At 34.2% G+C, this 21,268-nt stretch overlaps 3 protein-coding genes across 5 annotated transcripts; 2 read left to right on the top strand and 1 right to left on the bottom strand.

Moving 5' to 3' along the window:
• Positions 1-2,058: 2,058 nt before the first annotated feature.
• LOC111365902 lies at positions 2,059-8,004 on the bottom strand. Its single transcript, XM_022986451.1, has 6 exons — positions 7,834-8,004; positions 5,351-6,054; positions 5,139-5,266; positions 3,991-5,060; positions 3,836-3,920; positions 2,059-3,765 (listed from the first exon to the last, which is right to left on the bottom strand). Exons 4-6 carry the CDS (start codon positions 4,233-4,235, stop codon positions 3,550-3,552), a joined length of 546 nt encoding a protein of 181 aa, XP_022842219.1. The 5' UTR covers positions 4,236-5,060; positions 5,139-5,266; positions 5,351-6,054; positions 7,834-8,004; the 3' UTR covers positions 2,059-3,549.
• Positions 8,005-8,143: 139 nt separating this feature from the next.
• On the top strand, positions 8,144-15,402 carry LOC111365900 (DNA-binding protein SMUBP-2). 2 transcript variants are annotated; one of them, XM_022986449.1, is made up of 15 exons: positions 8,144-8,349; positions 8,727-8,825; positions 8,928-8,996; positions 9,541-9,630; positions 9,736-9,819; positions 9,947-10,111; positions 10,742-10,929; positions 11,433-11,505; positions 12,143-12,196; positions 12,975-13,232; positions 13,402-13,608; positions 13,893-13,996; positions 14,470-14,614; positions 14,715-14,849; positions 15,011-15,402. In XM_022986449.1, the coding sequence occupies exons 1-15, from the start codon at positions 8,248-8,250 to the stop codon at positions 15,182-15,184; spliced, it is 1,947 nt and encodes a 648-aa protein (XP_022842217.1). In that variant the 5' UTR covers positions 8,144-8,247; the 3' UTR covers positions 15,185-15,402. The 2 variants fall into 2 exon arrangements, with proteins under 2 accessions (XP_022842217.1, XP_022842218.1); XM_022986450.1 differs by lacking the exon at positions 8,144-8,349 and having other exon boundaries at positions 8,923-8,996.
• A 1,506-nt stretch (positions 15,403-16,908) lies between these two features.
• LOC111365899 (zinc finger CCCH domain-containing protein 30-like) lies at positions 16,909-20,699 on the top strand. Of its 2 annotated transcripts, none has more exons than XM_022986447.1 (2): positions 16,909-17,198; positions 18,022-20,699. In XM_022986447.1, the coding sequence occupies exon 2, from the start codon at positions 18,131-18,133 to the stop codon at positions 20,198-20,200; it is 2,070 nt and encodes a 689-aa protein (XP_022842215.1). In that variant the 5' UTR covers positions 16,909-17,198; positions 18,022-18,130; the 3' UTR covers positions 20,201-20,699. The 2 variants fall into 2 exon arrangements, with proteins under 2 accessions (XP_022842215.1, XP_022842216.1); XM_022986448.1 differs by having other exon boundaries at positions 17,184-17,198; positions 17,972-20,699.
• The last annotated feature ends 569 nt before the right edge of the window (positions 20,700-21,268 follow it).

Raw genomic sequence — 21,268 nt, 5'->3', positions numbered from 1 at the left:
ACACAAAAGTTTATTGAGTTTTCTCTATTATCTTTTCCTCTCTTTTATAACACATTCATACTTATTGTTTCTACTACTATATTCTTTTTTTCTATATGTTTCTTTCTTATTCGAGACATTTCTTTTTCTATAAGGTTTTTTTATATCTATTTTCTTATCTTTATTTTTATTATTTTCTTTTAATTCTCTAATTTCAATTTTTAATATATTTATATCGTTTCTTGTTTCTTTTACTTCATTTTTTAAATCTTGTACATCATTTATTAACATTTTTATTAATGATTTTAATTCTTCCATATATTCACTTATTGACACTTAATTTTTTCTTATTTCTAACCTATAGGTTAATTTGCATATTTTATCTTACTTTTTATCTATTATTTTTTCAAATTTTCTCTTAGTTGTATCAGGATCTGTTAATCCTTTTTTTATTATAGTAAAATATCTACTCTCAATTTTTAATCTTTCACATTTTAATTTTATTAATTGTCTTTTATTTGATATTCTCATTTTTTCTGGTATTAACATTATATTTTGTATTTCCTCTTGTATTTTTCCCATTTTTATAAGTAATTTATTCAATTTTAAATGTGTATTATCACTTGCACTCATACTTTTCTTTGTAATATAAATTATTTTCTTCATCATCATATATATTAATAATTTTTTCATATGTATATATATCCTTTATTTTTTCTATTATTAATTTTTCTAATATTTGTTCATTTATTTCTCTAGGCAACTCTTTAATTATTGTTAGTGTCATTATTTTTAATCTATTATGAATAGGTTTTTAAAATATATAATTACCTCTCTCTTCTTCTAAACATTAATAATTATCTATTTTTCTTATTTTAATTTCCGTAATCTCTATGTTTTTATCGAGATGTAAATATTTGTGTATAATCAATTATTATTTTAAAGATGTATAATCTAAATATTCCTTTAATTTTCTAATAGTTAATCTGTTATTTATTAAGCTTATATAAAATCTAAGTGTTAATGTAAAGATTTATACTTCTTCACGTGATCTATTTTTTATACATTTTCTCATGATTTCTATGACTCTGATACCAATAAGGAGGGCCACTTAGAGCGAACAAAAATCAAATAAATCAAATAAAAACTATCAAATTTCAACCAATATTTAATTTTAAGGACTAAAATAGAGGATTCTATATTATAGTGTCTTATTATGTAATATTCAAATGGAGGGCAAATTTGGTACGTAAATTGATCAAAAGTCATTTTGCAAATGTGGACTTCGGGGATTTTGTTTATGAAGCCTGGTCAACCATAATCTTTGGTAAAATAGCCTATATTTATAATTTTTGTTCAAATAGTCCATAGTCTATTTGATTATATATTAAAAGTCTTAAATACCATCAAACTGAAATGACTAAAATGTCCACTCTGGAAATGAATATTACCGAAATCCCCAAATATAAATTCCCAAATCCCCTTCATTTCTCTCGTTTCCAAGTCCATTTTCACCATATTAAACCCACATTCAAATTCAGCTTTATTCTTCTTCATACGCATTATTCTTGCTTACAATGAATGATTGCATGCTTAGTTTTCACCATATTAAGCCCACCGCAACAAATATTTTTGTATCAAAAACAATCTCATATGCAGAGTTGTATAACGAAGTCCGAAAAGCAATTAAGGTTGATCCTAATGTGTATGATATCGGGATGAAATTTCTCGTTCCCGGCATGGCAAAATTATCAGTTTCGCCAATGAAGATTACTTGTGTTATGGATGTTAGTTGGTTTCTTTCTTTGCATGACAAAGTTCCAATTTGTGTAACCCTTGTAGAAAAGGGTTATGTTGATCAACAAGACATGAATGTTGATATTGTAAATGTTCAGGAGAATCATGAATACAGTTCAAATGTTGTTGCAACTAACAATGCAGTGGACATGGATGAATTGAATATGCAAAATGATCAGTCCGATGACAATTATATGCGACCGTTGTCTCCATGTAATCAAAATTGTGAAAACGATTATGTGAACTTTACAAGTGGTGATTATTGAGATGGGGTAGAAGTAGTGCATGACAACTACATAGATGATTCTCATGTGATAAATGAAGACACTGTTACTCATAATACACCTTTTACATTGGTAGATGAGATCATTGACATTTCCCAAGTTGTTGCCTGCCCGAATCCTTGTGGAACATCAGTTAAGATTCTTGACGTCGATGATGTGCATGTTAGCCAATTTTTTCGCAACAAAAAGGATCTTCAGGCATCACTACAAATGCTTGCTGTAAGAAACTCTTTTGAATTTAAGGTCACTAAGTCAAATAAGAGTACATATGTAGTAGTTTGTGTTGAGAAAATTTGCAAATGGCGTTTGCGGGCAACACGATTGAATGAAAGTGACGAATTTGAAATTCGAAAGTATTCACGTTATCATAATTGTTCATTGGATGTTCGCCACAAAGATCATAGACAAGCTAGTTGTTGGATGATTGGAAACACATCATGTCGAAGTTTGAGGATCCCAACATTATATACAGATCTTCGAACATTCAAAATGATATTCGTCGAGAGTTTGGCATAGATATAAATTATTATAAGGCATGGATAGCTAGAAAATGTGCTATAGAGCTATTAAGAGGTTCACCTGATCTTAGTTATGATAGATTGGCCAAGTATTGCAATGTTCCGAAGAAGAATAATCCCGGTACAATGACGTTTATTGAGGTTGATAATGAGAACCAATTTAAATATCTTTTTATAGTTTTAGGACCAAGCATACATGGTTTTCACTCATCAACGAGACATGTCATTTCTGTGGACGGAATATTTATGAAATCAAAATTTCGAGGTACGTTACTTGTTGCCACGTGTCAAGATGCAAATCCTTAGATATATTTTCTTGCTCTTGGCATTGTTGATTCTGAAAATGATGCATCATGGACTTGGTTCTTCGAGAAGTTGTTTCAAGTAACGGGTATGTTGGAATGGCTTGTTTTCATTTCTGATCGCAAGGATAGCATTGGTAACGCTATAAAGATTGTTTATCCTTATACACATCATGGATGTTGCATGTGACATCTACAACTAAACATAAAGTCAAATTATCATAAGGCCGATATTCTGCCATTGTTTATGGCAACTGCAAAGGAGTATAGTTTGATTAATTTTGAAAAATCAATGGCAAATCTATATCGTAAAAGTTCGGCAGTTGGACAATACCTAGAAAAGAAAGCTGGGTATGAATTTTGGTTCCAATCACATTTCAAAGGAATCCGTTACAATATTATGACAACTAACAATGCAGAATCTTTGAACTCGTTATTCAAGAATGCTCGGGAGTTTCCAGTAGTTGCTACGGTTGAGCAAATAGGAAAATTTTTACAGAAATTGTTTTATGAGAGACACATTGAGGCTGAAAAATGTGCAACTACTCTAACCCCGCCCATTGAAGATAAAATGCGTAAAAAGTATAATAATGCAAAGGGACTGATAGTGGTACCAATAAATGAGTATGCGTTATACGTCGGTGTTGAGAATGAATCCCATCACTTGCTTCATTCTGGATTTTTACCATATATATATCTTGTCATATTTTTCAACCATTTAAAGTTTTCTACTGGATTTTTTTGTTTCTTATACAGCTCAAAATCTTCAAACATCTTGGTGCGCATGTTAGTAAAAGTACAATCCAAAATTGTACAATCTTGTGGGAACACAGTAAGATATGTATGTATTCGTGCTCTTATCAACAACAACGCTATGTCAATGTGCTGCAGATGTATAAAGCCGTTTAAGAATGAAATGAAGTATGAGAAAAATATAGAATGCTAAAGTACTTACATCACTATCGAGCCATCCAAATTGCTTCTGAATTTCAACAAAAAAACTTTTTGGCTTCGTGAACAATATCATTTCCATATGTTCACTGCATAAAACAAATAACATAAGAACATATATTACAACTTCACAAATATAATTAATGTAAGAATAGTTACCTATCAGGTGCATTAACCAACCAATTCTTTAAGTCATGTGCCTTAGCCGGATCTAGCTCTCGAAATGGGTTAAATGCGTTTACATTGTGAAGCTTCTTCTTCTCCAGATTTGTGAATGGAGATTTAAGAACGAGTAACATTTTCTTGATTTTCATCCCGCGCCTATTCTGACTTGACTTATCAGACTCATCTTCCACCATTATAGGGATGGACTCCATTACATCACCATGTGATATAGAATCCATCGGTACACAAGTATCTCTCTCTTCCACACGAGTTTGATCATCATTCGGCAAATTTGTTGCTTATCTTTGCTCATTTTCCACTTCAATGGGATTTGGACAGTTATTCATATTATCTGCTTGTTTTTGTTCATTGCCATCTGCGGGCAACATTGCTTCTTTTACAAGAACTGGTTCATTTGCCAACACATAATCTTCCACTTCTCTCTCCTCATTGCCATCTTCATTCTCATCATTTTGAACTTCTACATGTACAAGTGTATCCTCATTTACATCACATACTTCTCCAGTATTCATAAATCCACTACGAAGAGGAGAGTGATATGTGTAAGGTGTTGTTGACGGGTTAGAATTCTTCATCCACTCTACAACAGATGATATCTTCTCGTCAATTTGTCTACACAAGGATGTAACACAATCAAACCTTTGGTCTATGTAAGATCGCATCTCATCTATCTGCCCTTCATTTTTCCTCTCTAAAATCTCTACCATCTGTAGTAATTGCATTCTCAATTCCTAAACGAACTCATCTCTAGATGGATACAGAGATGGATATGATGTAGATGGTCCCAGATGAAATGTATGAGCATTTATAGAAGTAGGTGGCCTATAAAAAGAAGATGGATCCCGAGGAGATGTAGAGGCATTAGGAGACTGGCAAGTTTGCTGAGGAAAATCAACACGAATGGACGAATCTGCTACATTTTCCTTATCCACAAAGATATCAAATGTTGGATCCTCTACTTCATTCTCGAATCAATGAATCTTTGTCTAATATGCTTTGGAAGCCTCTTCCGGCGTAGGCTTCAATGTGCAATGAACAACAATCTATATGAAAAATAAGAGGCCCACTTAGTTATTATAAAGTACACTATATATTTTGATGTACATTTAAAATTTACTTACATTTGGTTCGTCTATACTTGCACCAATATCCTTGGAGTTAGGCATTTCAGAAGAATTCCATCGACATATTCTGCGGAGGTCAGCCTCCTGTAGATTCTCACCATATCTCCGTCCAATAGATGGTATGGCTTCATAGGCCCAAATTTGCATAAGATGCAAAATATTACAATCTAAACAAAATGAATAATAAATTGTAATTTTAAAAACATTACCTGCAAAGCGAGTGGAAATCCATAAATTGAATATGGATATTTCTCATTATTTATCAAGTGTGACTTCACCAATGATTTCCAGTCTCTCGTGAATACATCTATTGTGCGGCCAAACGCCTTTCTCTCCCAAGGATAACTATTAAAAGCCTCTAGGTCATCAACCATTGACAAGTGTTCTAAATTTATGTATATGTAGCTTTCTTTGGGTAGTATTACCGTTTCCAAAATATATACGAGCCCAATCTTGTACTTGTCTTCCATACGCACTTTGCAACTTTCAATAGCTTCCTTCAAATTGTACACCGTTATGCATTTCTTACACTTTTTAAAGTATTTCTTCACCAATCTATCATTAGTCACAACATGGGGCTCCAATGAAGGCTCCTCACTAACTCTCAACCCCGCTATCAATGAGAACTCGTATAATGAAAATCGTGTTGGCTTACCTCCAATTGAAAACTAGATCTCATTTTATTTTTTGATTACAGTCATTCTCAATACAAGTTGGTGGACTAGCTGTGCTAAAAAAGGTATATACTTCATTCGATATAGTTGTCCGAAACAAGATTCCATAAGCATTTCTTGATGAACATCATCTAACATTTTTCAAACATAGTCAAGTTTTTGAAGAAAAGATTTCTGCGAAGGCTTGCCTTTAATGCTATGTTAAATGGGAATCACATAGTCAAATGAGCGTTCCATTTCTGTAATGAAAAATATAAAATGATCAAGTTAAGTTATCAGAATTACATAAACGGTAGAGTGACATTTTCAGAATTTCTAAAGCAGACGTGAAAATTTTAATTGACTACCGTCATTCTGCTGCAATCATAAGTTTTCACTAAAAGCATAGATGATAAAAAACATTTTCTACTGCAAATCACAAGTCTTTGCTGCAAATTTTCAATCAACTATATTCCAACCAAATAACTACTAAACTCATGACAAGTGCATTTCAGAATGAAAATAAACAATAGAAATGTGTGGATTTTCGTACTTATATTCAACTCGAAAACATTTTACCAAAAATAAGATATTAAGTGAAAGAAATGAGAAGAAATAATAGTAGTACCTTCTAGATATCAGGTTTAGTCCATGGCACCCAAAGAACATAAGTTTGGCACAAAATATTAATGATCAATTTAAGATGAACCCATTTATGAACTGGAATATATATGACTATTCTATGTGGGACTACATGACAGACATTTTCAGATGTATACCATAATTAAATGCCTGAAATATAGATAAGGATAGCTGAAGGTTCCTAGATATTGTAAAGTCTAAAAAAATACAAATTCAAGCAAGAAATCATTTAAAAATGATCAACCAACAGTTGTAGCTATGCATGGAATTGGTAGGATATTTTGTCCTAATTCTCATGGCCTCATTACCAAACAGTTGGGAGCCCATGAGAGCTGCAATTAGCAATTCAACCTGAAGTGCGAAATTGAAGTTTAACAATGTCGATTCAATTGAAATGCATGATAATCGACATGATTATATATTGCAGTAGATATCCTATATCGCATGAATAAGAGACATTGCTGCTAAACATGATTACTTTATCGAATCATAAAGGAAAATTTTGACACATAAAACTAAACACCATTACACGACGAGTTAATAAAAAAGATTTTAACATATTTTTGTATAGTATTTCTCAGTCGAGCTCACTAAACATACCGAAAACGTCACCCAAAATGTTTGTTTATTACCCAATCAAATTATTGTACAATCACTTATCCAAATTCTGGCCAATTGGCTAGCCAATGTTCCCTTCGTCACTATTTTTCTATGCCTATCACTATATTGTAATATTATGCTATCTTGTTCATTCTAGAAACACATTTTCCTATTCCATATTTTCCTTTAACGATAGCCAATATAGAATTTGGGGTTCAAAGCTAAATTTTATACCAAAATCATGTTATTCTTATGACAGTTTTACCACTTCTGCGTGTCTCATAGTGGTTTCCTATTTAAGGAAACACATTGTAGATATGAAAATCTTATTGGTTCCTGGCCCTTGCCCTCCTAAAATCAGCTCAGCAAATATGAATGATCAGAATATTGGAAAGGAAAGAAATTGATAATGTTTGCAAAACGTACTTAATTAATTAAAGCAGGAAGTTCCATTACTCCTTTGATACTTTAAGTGATTTCCAAGCCTATTATAAAGCAATTTTTGCAGGCCGGAGAGTAAAGAGAAGGAAAATAACATAAAACAATTGCAAGAGTTCTTTACGGTCATATTTTATCTTTCATAGACCAAGCAACAAACATCTGTTATGCATTCTTTATTCTTCTTCCAAAGTCTTAAGTAATCTCATATTCAATGTCCAACCAGTATGAACTGCTAGTATGGATACAGGAATTGAAGAGAAGCAACCATTTTATCAAAGAATGTACCGATTATAAAGAGTTTCCACGTCCATATATACACACATATAAAGCCTCTTCGAAAAAATAAAAAAGCTTACCTCAATGAAAAATAAGCTTTGGGGAGGGGGGCTGATTATATTGAATCGCGTTGGGGGATTCGAAGAGAACAAACTCGTTGTGTGGCGTTCCCGTTCGGGAGAGAAGAATGGACGGGATGAAAGGGTTTGAATCGATTTTGGGAGTATGAGGGGAAATTGTGTAGTGTTGAAGAAAGGTAATTCAGGTAGTTTATTAATTTTAATTTAAAATATTTATTTTAAAATTTTTACCTTGGTAAAAGGCTAAAATAGTAAAGCTTATTATGAAAGGGGTTATTTGACCCAATTTCCACTTTCGGAATTATTAGCCAATAAAAATTCACTTATTTTTGAAATGTAAACGCTCCTCAGTCGTCTCTCTCAACACTCAGATACAAACACAAGCACAGGGCGAGGTGTTGAGCAGCGGCAGCCATGGAGAAGGACAAAGGAAAGCGCAAAAATAAGCAATCTTCAAATCCAATAACCCTAGAACAATTCGTCTCCATTATGGCTCCTTTAATCGACATGGAAAAAGTAAATTCACGCACTCTTTTTATGTATCTATTTATGTAATTATTATGTATATATGTCAACAGATTTTTTACTGTATTTGAATATTATTTTCTGATTCATGTAAATGGAAACTGCCCTTCTTTTCAATTTTCTTTCCCTGTTTAGTTTTTCTTCTTAAAGTAAGAAATGGTCATTTGATTGCTCTTGGGCTTCTTACTGTGATCGATTTCATATTTTTTTAATTGTTAAACGGTGGCTCATTTATTTTATTTTAATTTTATGAGAACACAGTTTTTATTAAGATTAACTGTCATATAAAACAATTAAAATATGTAAAAAGGTTCTGGTTTCCTTGTTGTTTAGAATAATTAGATATATGATCGACTTTTATTGTTTAGGAAGCTGAGATATCGGCTTCAATGAGCTCGGGGAGGAGTTTGGATACTGCTCAAAAGAAGGGATCCACTATTCTTAATTTGAAGTGTGTAGATGCTCAGGTAGTAAATTTTGCTTTTAAATAAACAATTGTTATGGTTTGTTAATTATAATTTGGAGAGAATATCTAGCAGTGTTATGTGAATGTGGCCTTTCAAGTGTAGGTAGGGTTGATGGGCAAGTCTCTGCTGGAGTTTCAATCTAATAAAGGGGATGTGCTTCCTCCTCACAAGGTAAATTATCCATGTAATGTTGTATTATGCAAGTCATGTGCTTTCCTGAAGTACAAGTTATCACGTGTTTCTACCTGGAAGAAAAGAGCATATGTTTGTGCTTAATATTTATGCTTAGTGACCTACTCAGGAGTTTTATGTATCTATGTTAGACAGAACAGCAAAATAGTAGTTTATCATAGTACAGCATAAAGGAACTTCTTGTTGGTGTAGTTCAGCACTTTATAGCATGAGTTCGGATGAATCGAATCCTATAATCTGTTTTCTTATTTAAGTTATGTGAGTTTGCGAAGTATTACAAAGATGGTATTTAGGATTGTTGTATTCTCATATATTTTGTTCAAATGTGAAGCAATAAAGGTAATCTTGTAAGATAAATATTAGACTCAAAAGTGGAATCTGTGTAAATATTTTATTTAGTGACTGGGAGTTGAATGCTACTTTCCTTTTTAAAGTGAGTAATTGATTTTTATTTTTTTTCCTCTTGTTTATTGCTACTATTCTTTGGCTTGAATAATGAATTTATTTATTTATTTTGCCCCAGTTTGGTAATCATGATGTTGTGGTTCTGAAACCAAACAAGGCTGATTTGGGTTCCCCTTCCCTCGGACAGGGTGTTGTTTATCGAATAAAGGTATTTTGGCTTTGAAATTTTGAATGTACTTCATGAAATGGATTCTGTTTAATTGCATTTCATGTATAATTAATTAGAAATACAACAATGTTTTATATGGAGCAGGACTCTTCTATTACTGTTGCTTTTGATGATGTCCCGGAAGAGGGTTTGAATGTTCCATTACGTCTTGAGAAAGTGGCAAATGAGGTACATTAAATCGTAGATTCAATCTAAATAAAGTATATATGAGGACCTCTAGATCCTGCAAATGCAGTACGAATAAGTTTCAGTAGGTGAAAAGCAATGAATATTTCCAAAAGTAAATGATTTGTAGGTGACATATCGTCGGATGAAAGATACTTTGATACAGTTAAGTAAAGGTGTGCAGAAGGGTCCTGCTGCAGACCTTGTACCTGTCTTGTTTGGAGAGAGACGGCCGACAGTGTCCAAACATGATATCCAGTTCGCCCCTTTAAATTCCAACCTAGATCATTCACAGGTCTCTCAAACATCATCTTTCATAGTATCTTTTTCCTGTGTAACCTCTCTACATTTTCTGAGCGTGAATGAGTTCTTGTTTTGTACATTGCATACATTTTGTATGCATTTAATATGCATCACATCTGCTGTAATATTTGCTTGTCGGATACTTCTTTATATGATACTAATAGCCTGCTGAAAAAAGTTTAATGTATTTGTCTTTTCCAATTAAAGACTGGAAGAAATTGAAAAAAATAAAAGCCTATAGCAGGCCTATAATTTGCAAAAACTCTTGACATGAAATCAGCAGGTGTTTTTTCAGTGCTAAGCTCATTTTTCGCCCTAGATGGGATACCTTTTTTAGTGAATGATATAAGGTTAAAAAAGTGATTTCACCTTATGGTATTCCTAGTTTCATATTGGAAAGCTGTCCTTCAAACTTCTCTTACAGGCTGAGTAATGTACTTGTGGAATAATGGACGTAGGTGGTATATTAAGAATTCTGTGATTAAATCATTGGTTTTTCCGTTATGCTTGCGTATATCATAGTCTTACAGTTATCTACCTTCTCCTATATTTTTCTTTGTTAGATTGCATTTATACCCACTTATTGTTTAATAGCACTAAATCGTAATTTTTGTTTCCTAAGAAAGATGCCATTTCAAAGGCCCTGTCATCCAAGGACCTCTTTTTGCTGCATGGACCTCCTGGAACTGGAAAGACTACAACTGTGGTTGAAATTATCTTGCAAGAAGTAAAACGTGGATCAAAAGTTCTTGCTTGTGCAGCTTCAAATATTGCAGTAGATAACATCGTTGAGAGACTCGTGCCTTATAGGTATAGTGATTCTTCAAGTTACAAGCCAAAAAAACTTTCAAGTTGATATTTCATGAACTCTTGAAGAAGATTCATATAAAGGACGGAGAGTTATCTGAAATCAGTGCAGTCTTCTATTTGTTTTTCTTCTAGTTGAGTTGCATGGTTCCCATGTTCTGGAAAGAATCAGGATGAGACCCATGTATATAGAACAAAAAATTATCCATCTCTAGGAAACCATTGAGTGGAATTCCCTGTTAAGGTCCTTTTATATATGCCAGGTGATATGTTCAAATTATCTGTATTTCTGTTCTATTCAATGATTTGTAAATGGGTATTCCTATAAAGGCAGCTAATATAGATCTTAAACTAGATCGTAAGATTGAACTCGTGAAGCTTATTTTCTTGTACCTCTATGAACTTCTAATCTGAGATGTCACAGAATGGTTTACTTTGTTATGTTATTTCGTTACATTATTTAGCAAGATCCAAATTACTTACCTTTTATTGCCACTTATTAACAGAGTAAAGCTGGTAAGAGTGGGACATCCTGCACGTTTACTTCCTCAAGTACTTGACAGCGCTCTTGATGCCAAGGTAACACCTTCATATGTTTTTCCAGTACCTGCCTCTCTTATTCCTTTTCTTATTTTCTTTCTCTCTGCAGCCACATCATAAAGACTTGTCCTAATAGAGCAACTTTAGCTAAGCTTAAAATAAATAATTATTCTCAAGTAACTTTTTGTTTCCTAATGTGTTAAAATGTTACTTTTTTCTTACTTCTAAAGGAAAAAATTGCTTATTTTGACACTGAATCTTACATTACACTCAAAACAAGTAACCTACTTATTTCCAATTTTAACCTATAAATTTTTCGTTATTTTAAAACTTAATTTACTTATAAGTGCAGAAAAAAGTAAACTTTTAAAGCTTAGCCAAACATGCTCTTAGCTATTTGTTTATATTACTTTATTTTAATCTTGAATTCCACTTTTCTTTTTCTCAAGTTGTTAGCAGTTACTTATATATACACCTGTATGGGCATATGTTCAAGTATTTCTTTCTTCAAGAAATCTTTAATGATGACGATAGTAAGGATGAATATGTCCAGTAAGGCACTCCCTCTTTTGACACTCAACCGCACCGTAATCCTCAATGATTACGATTCATTTTTGAAATTGGAACTTTTTCGAAGTTTAAAAGTTTTACTTATAATTTGCTTGATTCCCTGTAGGTTTTACGTGGGGATAATAGTGCTCTTGCAAATGACATCCGCAAGGAGATGAAGGTATGGAAATAAAAGAAAATCTACAACCTCCTAAAGAGAAATTTTATTTCACCCCCCTTCTCTCTCTCTCTTTTTTTTTTTTTTTTTTAAAGGTAATAAATATTTTATTAATCAACACATAATACACATGAAGTGTATTATCAATTTAAACTAGAGAGGAACAACATGAAATTGGGCGGCCCATTTATATGCTTAGTAGCTGCAGCATCTTCATAGGATAGGATTGTTTTTGCTGTCTTATTATTGTTAATATTCAGTTATTATCTGCCATTTTGTGAACTTGGTCATTGTTTATCAATGGGTTAGGGTTTAGTTTTATTATGTGACATGTTACAAACTTTATCATTGTTTATCAATAATCAATAAGCAATAAAATGGTTCCATACTAGCTTCCGACACATTTTCCGGTCTTTGCTCTTGAAGTGATTCATGCTTATAAGGGTTTTCAAATTATTCGCTGAGACTAGTAACCACTGTGAACATGGTTTTACACTTTTCTTGACCATGATAGTTTTGAATTTCAAAAGTGAGAGATCAGGCGAGATTAAACTAGGAGAGAGATTAGACTAGATTAATACCGTGTTTGGTTCATCAGATAAGAAATTGATGAGTACCAAAATATCCTTGATATCCACTATAAATTTTCATATTTTTTAAAATTTATGCGCAAAAACTATTTCACTCTGTTTAGTGAATTTTGAATTTAACAAAGTACACTTAACCCTGGTGTTCTTTTAAGTATAATTTGATGATTCCATCGTTTTATGGATTTCTACAGACATTGAATGGGAAACTGTTAAAAGTGAAAGACAGAAATACTAAGAGAGATATTAGAAGAGAGCTTAAGACTCTTTCCAAAGAAGAACGTAAAAGGCAGCAGCTGGCTGTGACGGATGTGATGAAAAATGCAGATGTGGTATTGACAACGTTGACAGGTGCATTGTCTAAGAAATTGGAAGGCCTTTCGTTTGATTTGGTTATTATTGATGAAGCTGCCCAGGCACTTGAAATAGCGTGCTGGATTGCTTTATTGAAGGTAAAATTATAGAATAAAAGGTGCTAATGACAACTGCCCAAGTTACTCTATTTCTTCAAAACACGCATATAGAGGCATAAAAATGGCAGGGCGGCTGGGCCTCCTGCCCGGCTCCTAGAAACGGCCTTATTTTGAAACTACAGCTAAATTATCTAATTTGTTATTGTAGGGTCCGAGATGTATACTAGTCGGTGATCACCTCCAGCTTCCTCCAACTATTCAAAGTGTTGAAGCTGAGAAGAAAGGATTAGGAAAAACCCTCTTTGAACGCCTCGCGGACTTGTATGGAGATGAAGTCACGTCTATGCTTACTGTTCAGTACCGCATGCATGAACTTATCATGAACTGGTCGTCCGGTGAACTCTATGACAGTAAGGTGCTCAGATATATTTGAACTATATTATCTTTTTCTTATTCCACTTCCCCCTCATTGGGAGATTTCATGTTCACTATCCATGCTCATATTTGTCGTACTGCATGCACGAACTTGCTAAATAAGTATTAAATTCTCGGATCTTGTTTAAAGATGAATTCTTGTTCAATCTATCGCTCCATATTTTTTTCTGCTCTTCATCGCCATTTTCCTCATATTAATGACTTAGTAGTACTGATAGATACGAGCATGACACGGATCTGTAACTATTTTATGCATGTTGTAAGATTAAAGCCCATTCTAGTGTTGCCGCCCGTACACTATATGACATTGAGGATGTAAAGAAGACATCTTCAACAGAGCCGACGCTTCTTCTCGTTGACACAACTGGGTACGCCTTTTACCTTGCCATTTGTTTTCTGTGGCCTGGATTTTTTAGTCACTTGAGATGGTTTCTTGCTTCAGTCCAATGTCAAAATTACAAAATTTTGTTGACTTTCAATTGCTCTTATATTTTATACAAAAGTTTCCCACGAATGTAAGCAAGGGGAAGTAAAATTCAAAAAAATAAAATAAAATAAAAAACAATCACGACATCCTGTTGTTGTTTATTTCAAATTTCATAAAAGTTCAATTATGTCCTGAATACAAGTTGGAATGGATATCATTACCATAGCAGGTGAATATTAGATGCTAGTGTAAACAGGTCAGTGAAATGGTTCATGGTCATGTTCTTATTGTTATTGTGGTGTTTGTTGGGGCGACCAAATAGTGCTAGACATTATTAAGAAAGGAAAAAAGTTAAAATCTTATTTATACTGCGTACGGAACACACTTATATTTTCTAATACCATTCTGTTTCAGTTGTGACATGGACGAGAAGAAAGATGAGGAAGATAGCACATTGAATGAGGGTGAAGCGGCCGTCACTATTTCACATGCTAAGAGACTTGTGGACAGTGGAGTCCATGCTTCCGATATAGGTATCATAACACCTTATGCAGCACAGGTATTATTACATTGACAAAAAATTAGAACTCCACAAGTTGGTCGAGGACTTAAAAAGTATCTCAAAGTTGTTAAATTCTATGATGAAATTGCTGTTGTAGGTTGTGTTACTGAAGATGTTGCGAAGCAATGAAAATAAGCTAAAAGATGTGGAAATCTCAACAGTCGATGGCTTCCAAGGCCGAGAGAAGGAAGCAATTATCATTTCAATGGTGCGGTCAAACTCAAAGAAAGAGGTATTGCTAGTGAGACACTTCTGTCAAGATGGTCAAATTGCATAGTAACACGAGTATAATTTAAATAAATAATCTGTCCATTTGTAAGAACTTAAGTTTTTAGATGGGGTTAACTTATGATTAAAAATTATTGTACTAATATTAATTGATTTTGAATTAAGGTGGGATTTTTAAGCGATCATAGGAGAATGAATGTCGCTGTAACACGAGCAAGGAGACAATGTTGCCTCGTCTGCGACACCGAGACAGTTAGTAGTGATAAATTCTTAAAGCGTTTGGTGGAGTACTTCGAGGAACACGGCGAATATTTGAGTGCTTCAGAGTATGGCGTGTAACTCGAAGAAATTCATTCAAGAGGGTTCGTATTTTGTGAGGTCGTTTTTGGTTGCTTGTCATATGTTACCTACTCTAAGCGCTTCGTCTCGATGATTTTTAGCAAAAATTTAAATTTTCTTAGACCTAAGTATTTTATCCCAGATTGTTGTACAACACCCTGATATTGTTCTGTTTATGTTTATATATTAGAAGGCAGACATTGATATTTGGATTACAATCATAGTGTAGGTAATCAGACGGTTGAGATTGACCCATTTGGTGAAACCTTCACCATCTACCACGTCTACTGTGGCCCGTACAACCTATTTTTCCCAATCGCTTAAAATCTAAAATTTATTTTTTTGATTTATAATAAAACAACCAAATAGTGCCATGTGTGCAGCTATGAAGCGCTAGGGACCCACCTCCATAGTGGTACTCAATGTTTTTAAAAAGTAATGGGTTGAATTGGAATAGGGATGATAGGAAAATAAAATAATAGTTTAGTTTCAGTTTTCAATAATTTTAAATTATGTTTAGTTCACTATGCCCATGTTTGAGCCACGTTTTAAGAAAAAATGCATTATTCATGTAAAATCAATAGAAAATATATGGTTAAAAATAAGGAAAAATTTTAAATTTATGTGTAATATTAATTTATTGAAAAATATGTTGTTAAAATAATGTTAAAATATCGTCAGAAAATGTATTTGTTTAAAAATAACGTGGTTCAAGCAAGCCGTATAATTCTATTGGCTGTCACGATGAAATATAAAATAACAAAAGCAGGAAATAAAATGACTGATAAAAAGTTTGTAGGCGTGCGTATAAAATGGTTTGGATTGGACAGGCGTTTGTTTCAACAAAACAAATATTGTTTTTTTTAGAATATTAACCAAAACAGCCAACTTTGAGAAAAATTTCAATATCGTCACTCATTTTTTTTTCCCCAAATTATGGCTCGTCGTTAATCTATCTGTACAATAGACTTCTCTCTCTCTCTCTCTGTACAATAGTAGCTTGTAGTTACGTTTGTAAAGATTGTAGTGTATCAAGCTATCCTTTTTTTATGGCTCAAACAATTTGATTCAAGGAAATCTAAAAACCGTTTTTATTCTCTCTTGTTTACTTGTATTTCCTTGACACATTTTGTGTTAAAAAAGCATAAGTGTACATCTCTGGATAGCGCAACAAACTGATCGTCGAGTTCATGTAAGAAAACCTATCTACCTCATATGAATGATTATCAGACTTTTGGAGGAAATTAAGTCTTATTTCCAAAAGAACTAAGTTTAACCAAACTAGCGAGAATCTTATAAATGGAAAAATTGGTTCCATAGTTATGTTTATTAGAAAATCTTTTTAAACAAGCCCTACAATTTTAAAGAATACCTTGTGAAGAGTTTTAGCACGATTAACTAACTCTTCTTCCAGGAATAACAATATACATAATTTGCTTCAAAAATTGTAATCCTTGATGTGGTATTGCACTTGGTTTTTGATTCTTGATTTCAGTACTTAAAATTGCTTAAAGTTTAAGAAGTACTTGACCAAATCGGCCGATTTGATTTGGTTCAGGTTCAATCCAGTGTACAAACTGGAATGAAGTAGAAATTTCAATGGTAAATTTGGAATAAAAAAAAGTCGAGTGACTAAAATGAAATCTCACTCAAAAGTATAGGTCACCTCTGTTTTCTTCCAGAATATTTTAATTAAATTAATCTATCACATTCGGCATTGATCAGTCGAAGAAAAAGCAGAGAGAGAGAAACAAGAGAGTAAAAAACGTAGGAAATGGCGAAGACAGAAGAGAGAGGGAGAAGTTCCTCTTGTTATCACTACAACTTTCTCTCATTCAACTGTTTTTTTCTCTAGATCTGTAAATACAATACAATTACACAACTTGCTGTAAAGTCTTTTTTTTTTTTTTTTTTTTTAAACATATTCAAGAATATATATTTATATTTGATGAAGTTGCTGCTGCTGCTGCTGCTGCTGGTCTTGCTTTTTTCTTCTTCATATTACTGTTAACCGGTAAGAATTGTAACCATTTTTACTTCCATGTACTTCATATATATATATGTGTGTGTGTGTGTGTGTGTGTGTGTTTCTCTCTCTGTGTGTGTAGGCATACACATAACTTACTATATTTATGTATGATTTTGAGTTTATGAGTTTGAGGATTCTTTCAATTTCAATTCGATCTTCATTACTCCTATTTATTTTTCTTGGGTTGAGGTAGATAAAAGTGGAAATTTGTGTTGTTCATTTTGTTTTTGCTGCTCTATTTTTTTATTTTTTTTTTCTGTTTCTTTGAATTTCTTCATTTTTTTTTTTACATATTTAAACAAATTATTCTTTGTAGCTATTTCTCAATTGATACTTCCATAAATCTAATTACTAATATATGTAGCTCTATTTCTATTTTGATTATTGCACTGTCTATGATTATAGTGAAAGGTATAAACCCTAATTTATTTTATTTTTTATTTTTTTATTTATTGTTTAGCATTTTGATGAGTTGGACACTTCTCCTAATAATTGCAATGCAAATTTAGCTAGTGATTCCCCTCTATCCAAACCTATCTTTAAATTTACCAAATCTAGAAATGATAAATTTTTCCTGATGCTATCTTCTATTATTTGCCATCTTTTAACAAAGTTTCAACCTTTCATTTATTTTGTAGCCCCCTCTCTCACCCCACATGTTGATAGCCTCTTGGCTGTCAATTAATTGCTATTCCTGCTTGCGGTTGAATTTTATTCTTTGCAGAGTTTTTGCCAATTATGTTGATTATTTGTTACAGGATTACAGATTCCTTCAGTTTTAATTCTAATATCAATAATTCTTCGCCAGTTGGATTTCAGAAATAAAAGCATTTTCTGTGTGTTGGAGCCATTGGAACATAGAAGGGATCCATTCCTTATCATCTCCCAATCGCTTTGTCAGTACCGGAACTATAATCATGAACGTTAGTCCTTTGAATGTTGAAACTGAAGATGCTTTTGCCAGTTTGCTTGAACTTGCAGCCAACAATGATATAGAGGGCTTTAAAAGATTGGTTGATCGCGAGCCACTCTGTATCAATGAGGTTGGATTCTGGTATGGACGTCAAAAGGGCTCGAAACAAATGGTTTTTCATCAAAGAACTCCTTTGATGGTGGCTGCGACTTATGGTAGCCTTGATGTACTGAAACTGATTATCTCTTCACCTGAAGTAGACGTGAATCAATCATCTGGAGTTGACAAGTGCACTGCTCTTCACTGTGCCGCATCTGGTGGATCAGTTGACGGCGTTGATGTTGTGAAACTACTTTTGGCAGCTGGTGCGAATCCTAATCTTGCGGATGCAAATGGTTGTTGTCCCTTTGATGTTATTAACGTCCCTCCAAAGTTTCAAGAAATGAGAATTTCCCTTGAAACGATTCTCAGAAACGACGCCACATTTGAAGAACTCAATCTGAGAGCGTCAGCAACTGTTCCAAATTCAGACTCTCCACCTCTTTCACCATCTCCTCATATTGGATCCCCGTCATCTCCTTCGGAGTTGGTGGCTTGTCCTAATAGCGCAAAGTTTGCATCAGAGAAGAAAGAGTACCCCAGTGATCCATCTTTGCCCGACATCAAGAATAGCATCTATGCTACAGATGAGTTCAGAATGTTTTCATTTAAGGTCAGGCCTTGCTCTCGTGCCTACTCACATGATTGGACTGAGTGCCCATTTGTTCACCCGGGCGAAAATGCTCGAAGAAGGGATCCAAGGAAATACCACTACAGCTGTGTACCTTGTCCTGATTTTCGCAAGGGGGCTTGCAGAAGAGGGGACATGTGTGAATATGCTCACGGGGTCTTTGAGTGCTGGCTTCACCCGGCTCAATATCGGACTCGTCTTTGTAAAGATGGTACAAGTTGCAACCGCAGAGTCTGTTTCTTTGCCCACACGCAAGAGGAACTCCGACCCTTGTATGTCTCAACAGGTTCAGCTGTTCTTTCTCCTCGCTCAACTTCCTCTGCTGCTAATGCCATGGATTTCGCTGCAGCAATGAGCCTTTTACCAGGTTCTCCTTCATCTCCATTTGCTCCACCTATGTCACCTTCTACAGATGGCATGTCCAATATGGGTTGGTCCCCACAGAATGTTCCGTCACTGCATTTACCTGGAAGCAACCTCCAGTCCAGTCGCTTGCGAACATCACTGAATGCTAGAGATTTCCCCCCTGAAGACTTGAGTTTGTTGCAAGATTTTGATGTCCAACAGCAGCAGTTCTTGAATGAACTATCCCGCTTGTCTCAACCAAGTGCTAATGCCAATTCATTGAACCATTCTGCTCGTTCCAAAACCCTAATCCCTTCGAATCTTGAGGATGCTTTTTCTGTGGATAACTCGTCTCCCCGATATACAGATCCATCTGTTTTCTCCCCAACACATAAATCAGCACTTCTTAATCAATTCCAGCAGCAGCAACAGAACATCCAATCTCCAGTCGACCCTCCTTTTTCACCAAGAAACATAGATCATGCCCTATTGCAAACATCTTTTGGTGTTCCGTCTTCAGGGAGGATGTCGCCACGCAGTATGGAGCATATGTCATCAATGAATTCTCGGGTTTCAATGTTGGCCCAATGTGAGAAGCATCAAAAACAGTTTCGAAGTCTCAGCTCACGTGATCTTGGCTCCAATGCTGTGGCTGCTGTTGCCTCTTCCGAAGATGCATGGTCAAGCTGGGGATCCTCTACTGGGAAGCCCGACTGGGCGGTCAATGCTGATGAGTTTGGTAAGCTAAAGAGATCATCATCATTCGAAACTCTGAACGGTGCTGAGGAGCCTGATACATCATGGGTTCAGTCACTTGTTAAAGAATCTCCACAGGAAACAAAGGAAAAATCTGCATCTCGTGTCCTTTGCACAGCTGGTTTGGTTACATCTAGTAGCGAGAATGCAAATTTGGATTCACAGATTGAACATATTGATCAATCTACTGCTTTGGGTGCATTGCTTGAGCAGATGAAGCTTGATCAGCTGATGGCTCAGTAAAATCAAAATTACTTTTACCAAGCCTTTTGGTAGGTTCAGATTCCAAAAACATAAGGTTTCGGTGAACAAGATCGGCATTTAGTTTTTGGATTTTTTTTCAGTAACAGGCATCGGAAAGGAGGCAACTTGGCTCGGTAAGAAGTAGAAGGGATGGTCCAAAAGTTTTGAAGAAAACACTAATCTTTTACTGTCTTGGTTTACTAGTTAAACCTAGGCAATAGAAATGGCCGGTTTACTGGGTTAACTATTGCCCAGTGTAGGCAATTATAACTGCGTTCACTTATATTTTTACTAATTTTAGGTCTATATTCCTTATTGTTTCGCTTGTTGGATTAGCATAATCATTCAATGCTATCAAAACACTTCTTATTAATAGAGTTTTGTAATACATGTCAATTTGGTGCTTCCATATTGTTAGTAGGAAGATAGTAGTAGACAATAATGCTATACTTGGTTGAAATATTTTCATTTCTTGGATAAGATGATATTGATTTTGGTATTTCTTTCTTTCTTGAATGGCTACCTAATTTTTATTACATCTTATGCTATGTTGTGTTGGACTGTGGGGAGATTAATCATACTCCCCTTGACTGCAGATCTACCTAATATTCATAGTCTATGAAGGGTCGGTTGTGGGTTGTTCTTGTTGCTCTTTTTTAACATTATAGTGAAAATGTGCTGCTAGATGAAACTACTGTTGACGCAATATTCTTTGTATATAAAGGATTCTTGGGAGCCATTATATATGTGTGCAGGTATGAGAAAACTCTTCTAACTTTTGATATTTTTATTATTGTTTTTGTTAGTACATTAGATTGATGTTTAATTCCTATTATCATATTATCAAGAAGGAATTGGAACATGGCTTTAGTGGATTTCAAATCCCAAAAGTTGGATATTGGTTCTTGATGGATAAGGACATGGGATGTGGATGGGCGAAAATGCTCATTATTTTTGAAGCTTTATGGAGATGAGATGCCAGGGGATAATATTTTGATTGCCTGGAATAATGAATTTTACTTTGCAAGGAATGATGGTGAAACTCTATTCATGAATATTGATGCTCAT

The sequence above is a fragment of the Olea europaea genome, chromosome 17 (assembly GCF_002742605.1).
Source record: "Olea europaea var. sylvestris chromosome 17, O_europaea_v1, whole genome shotgun sequence".
NCBI lineage: Eukaryota > Viridiplantae > Streptophyta > Magnoliopsida > Lamiales > Oleaceae > Olea > Olea europaea.
This window is presented reverse-complemented; position numbering and strand designations above follow the sequence as displayed.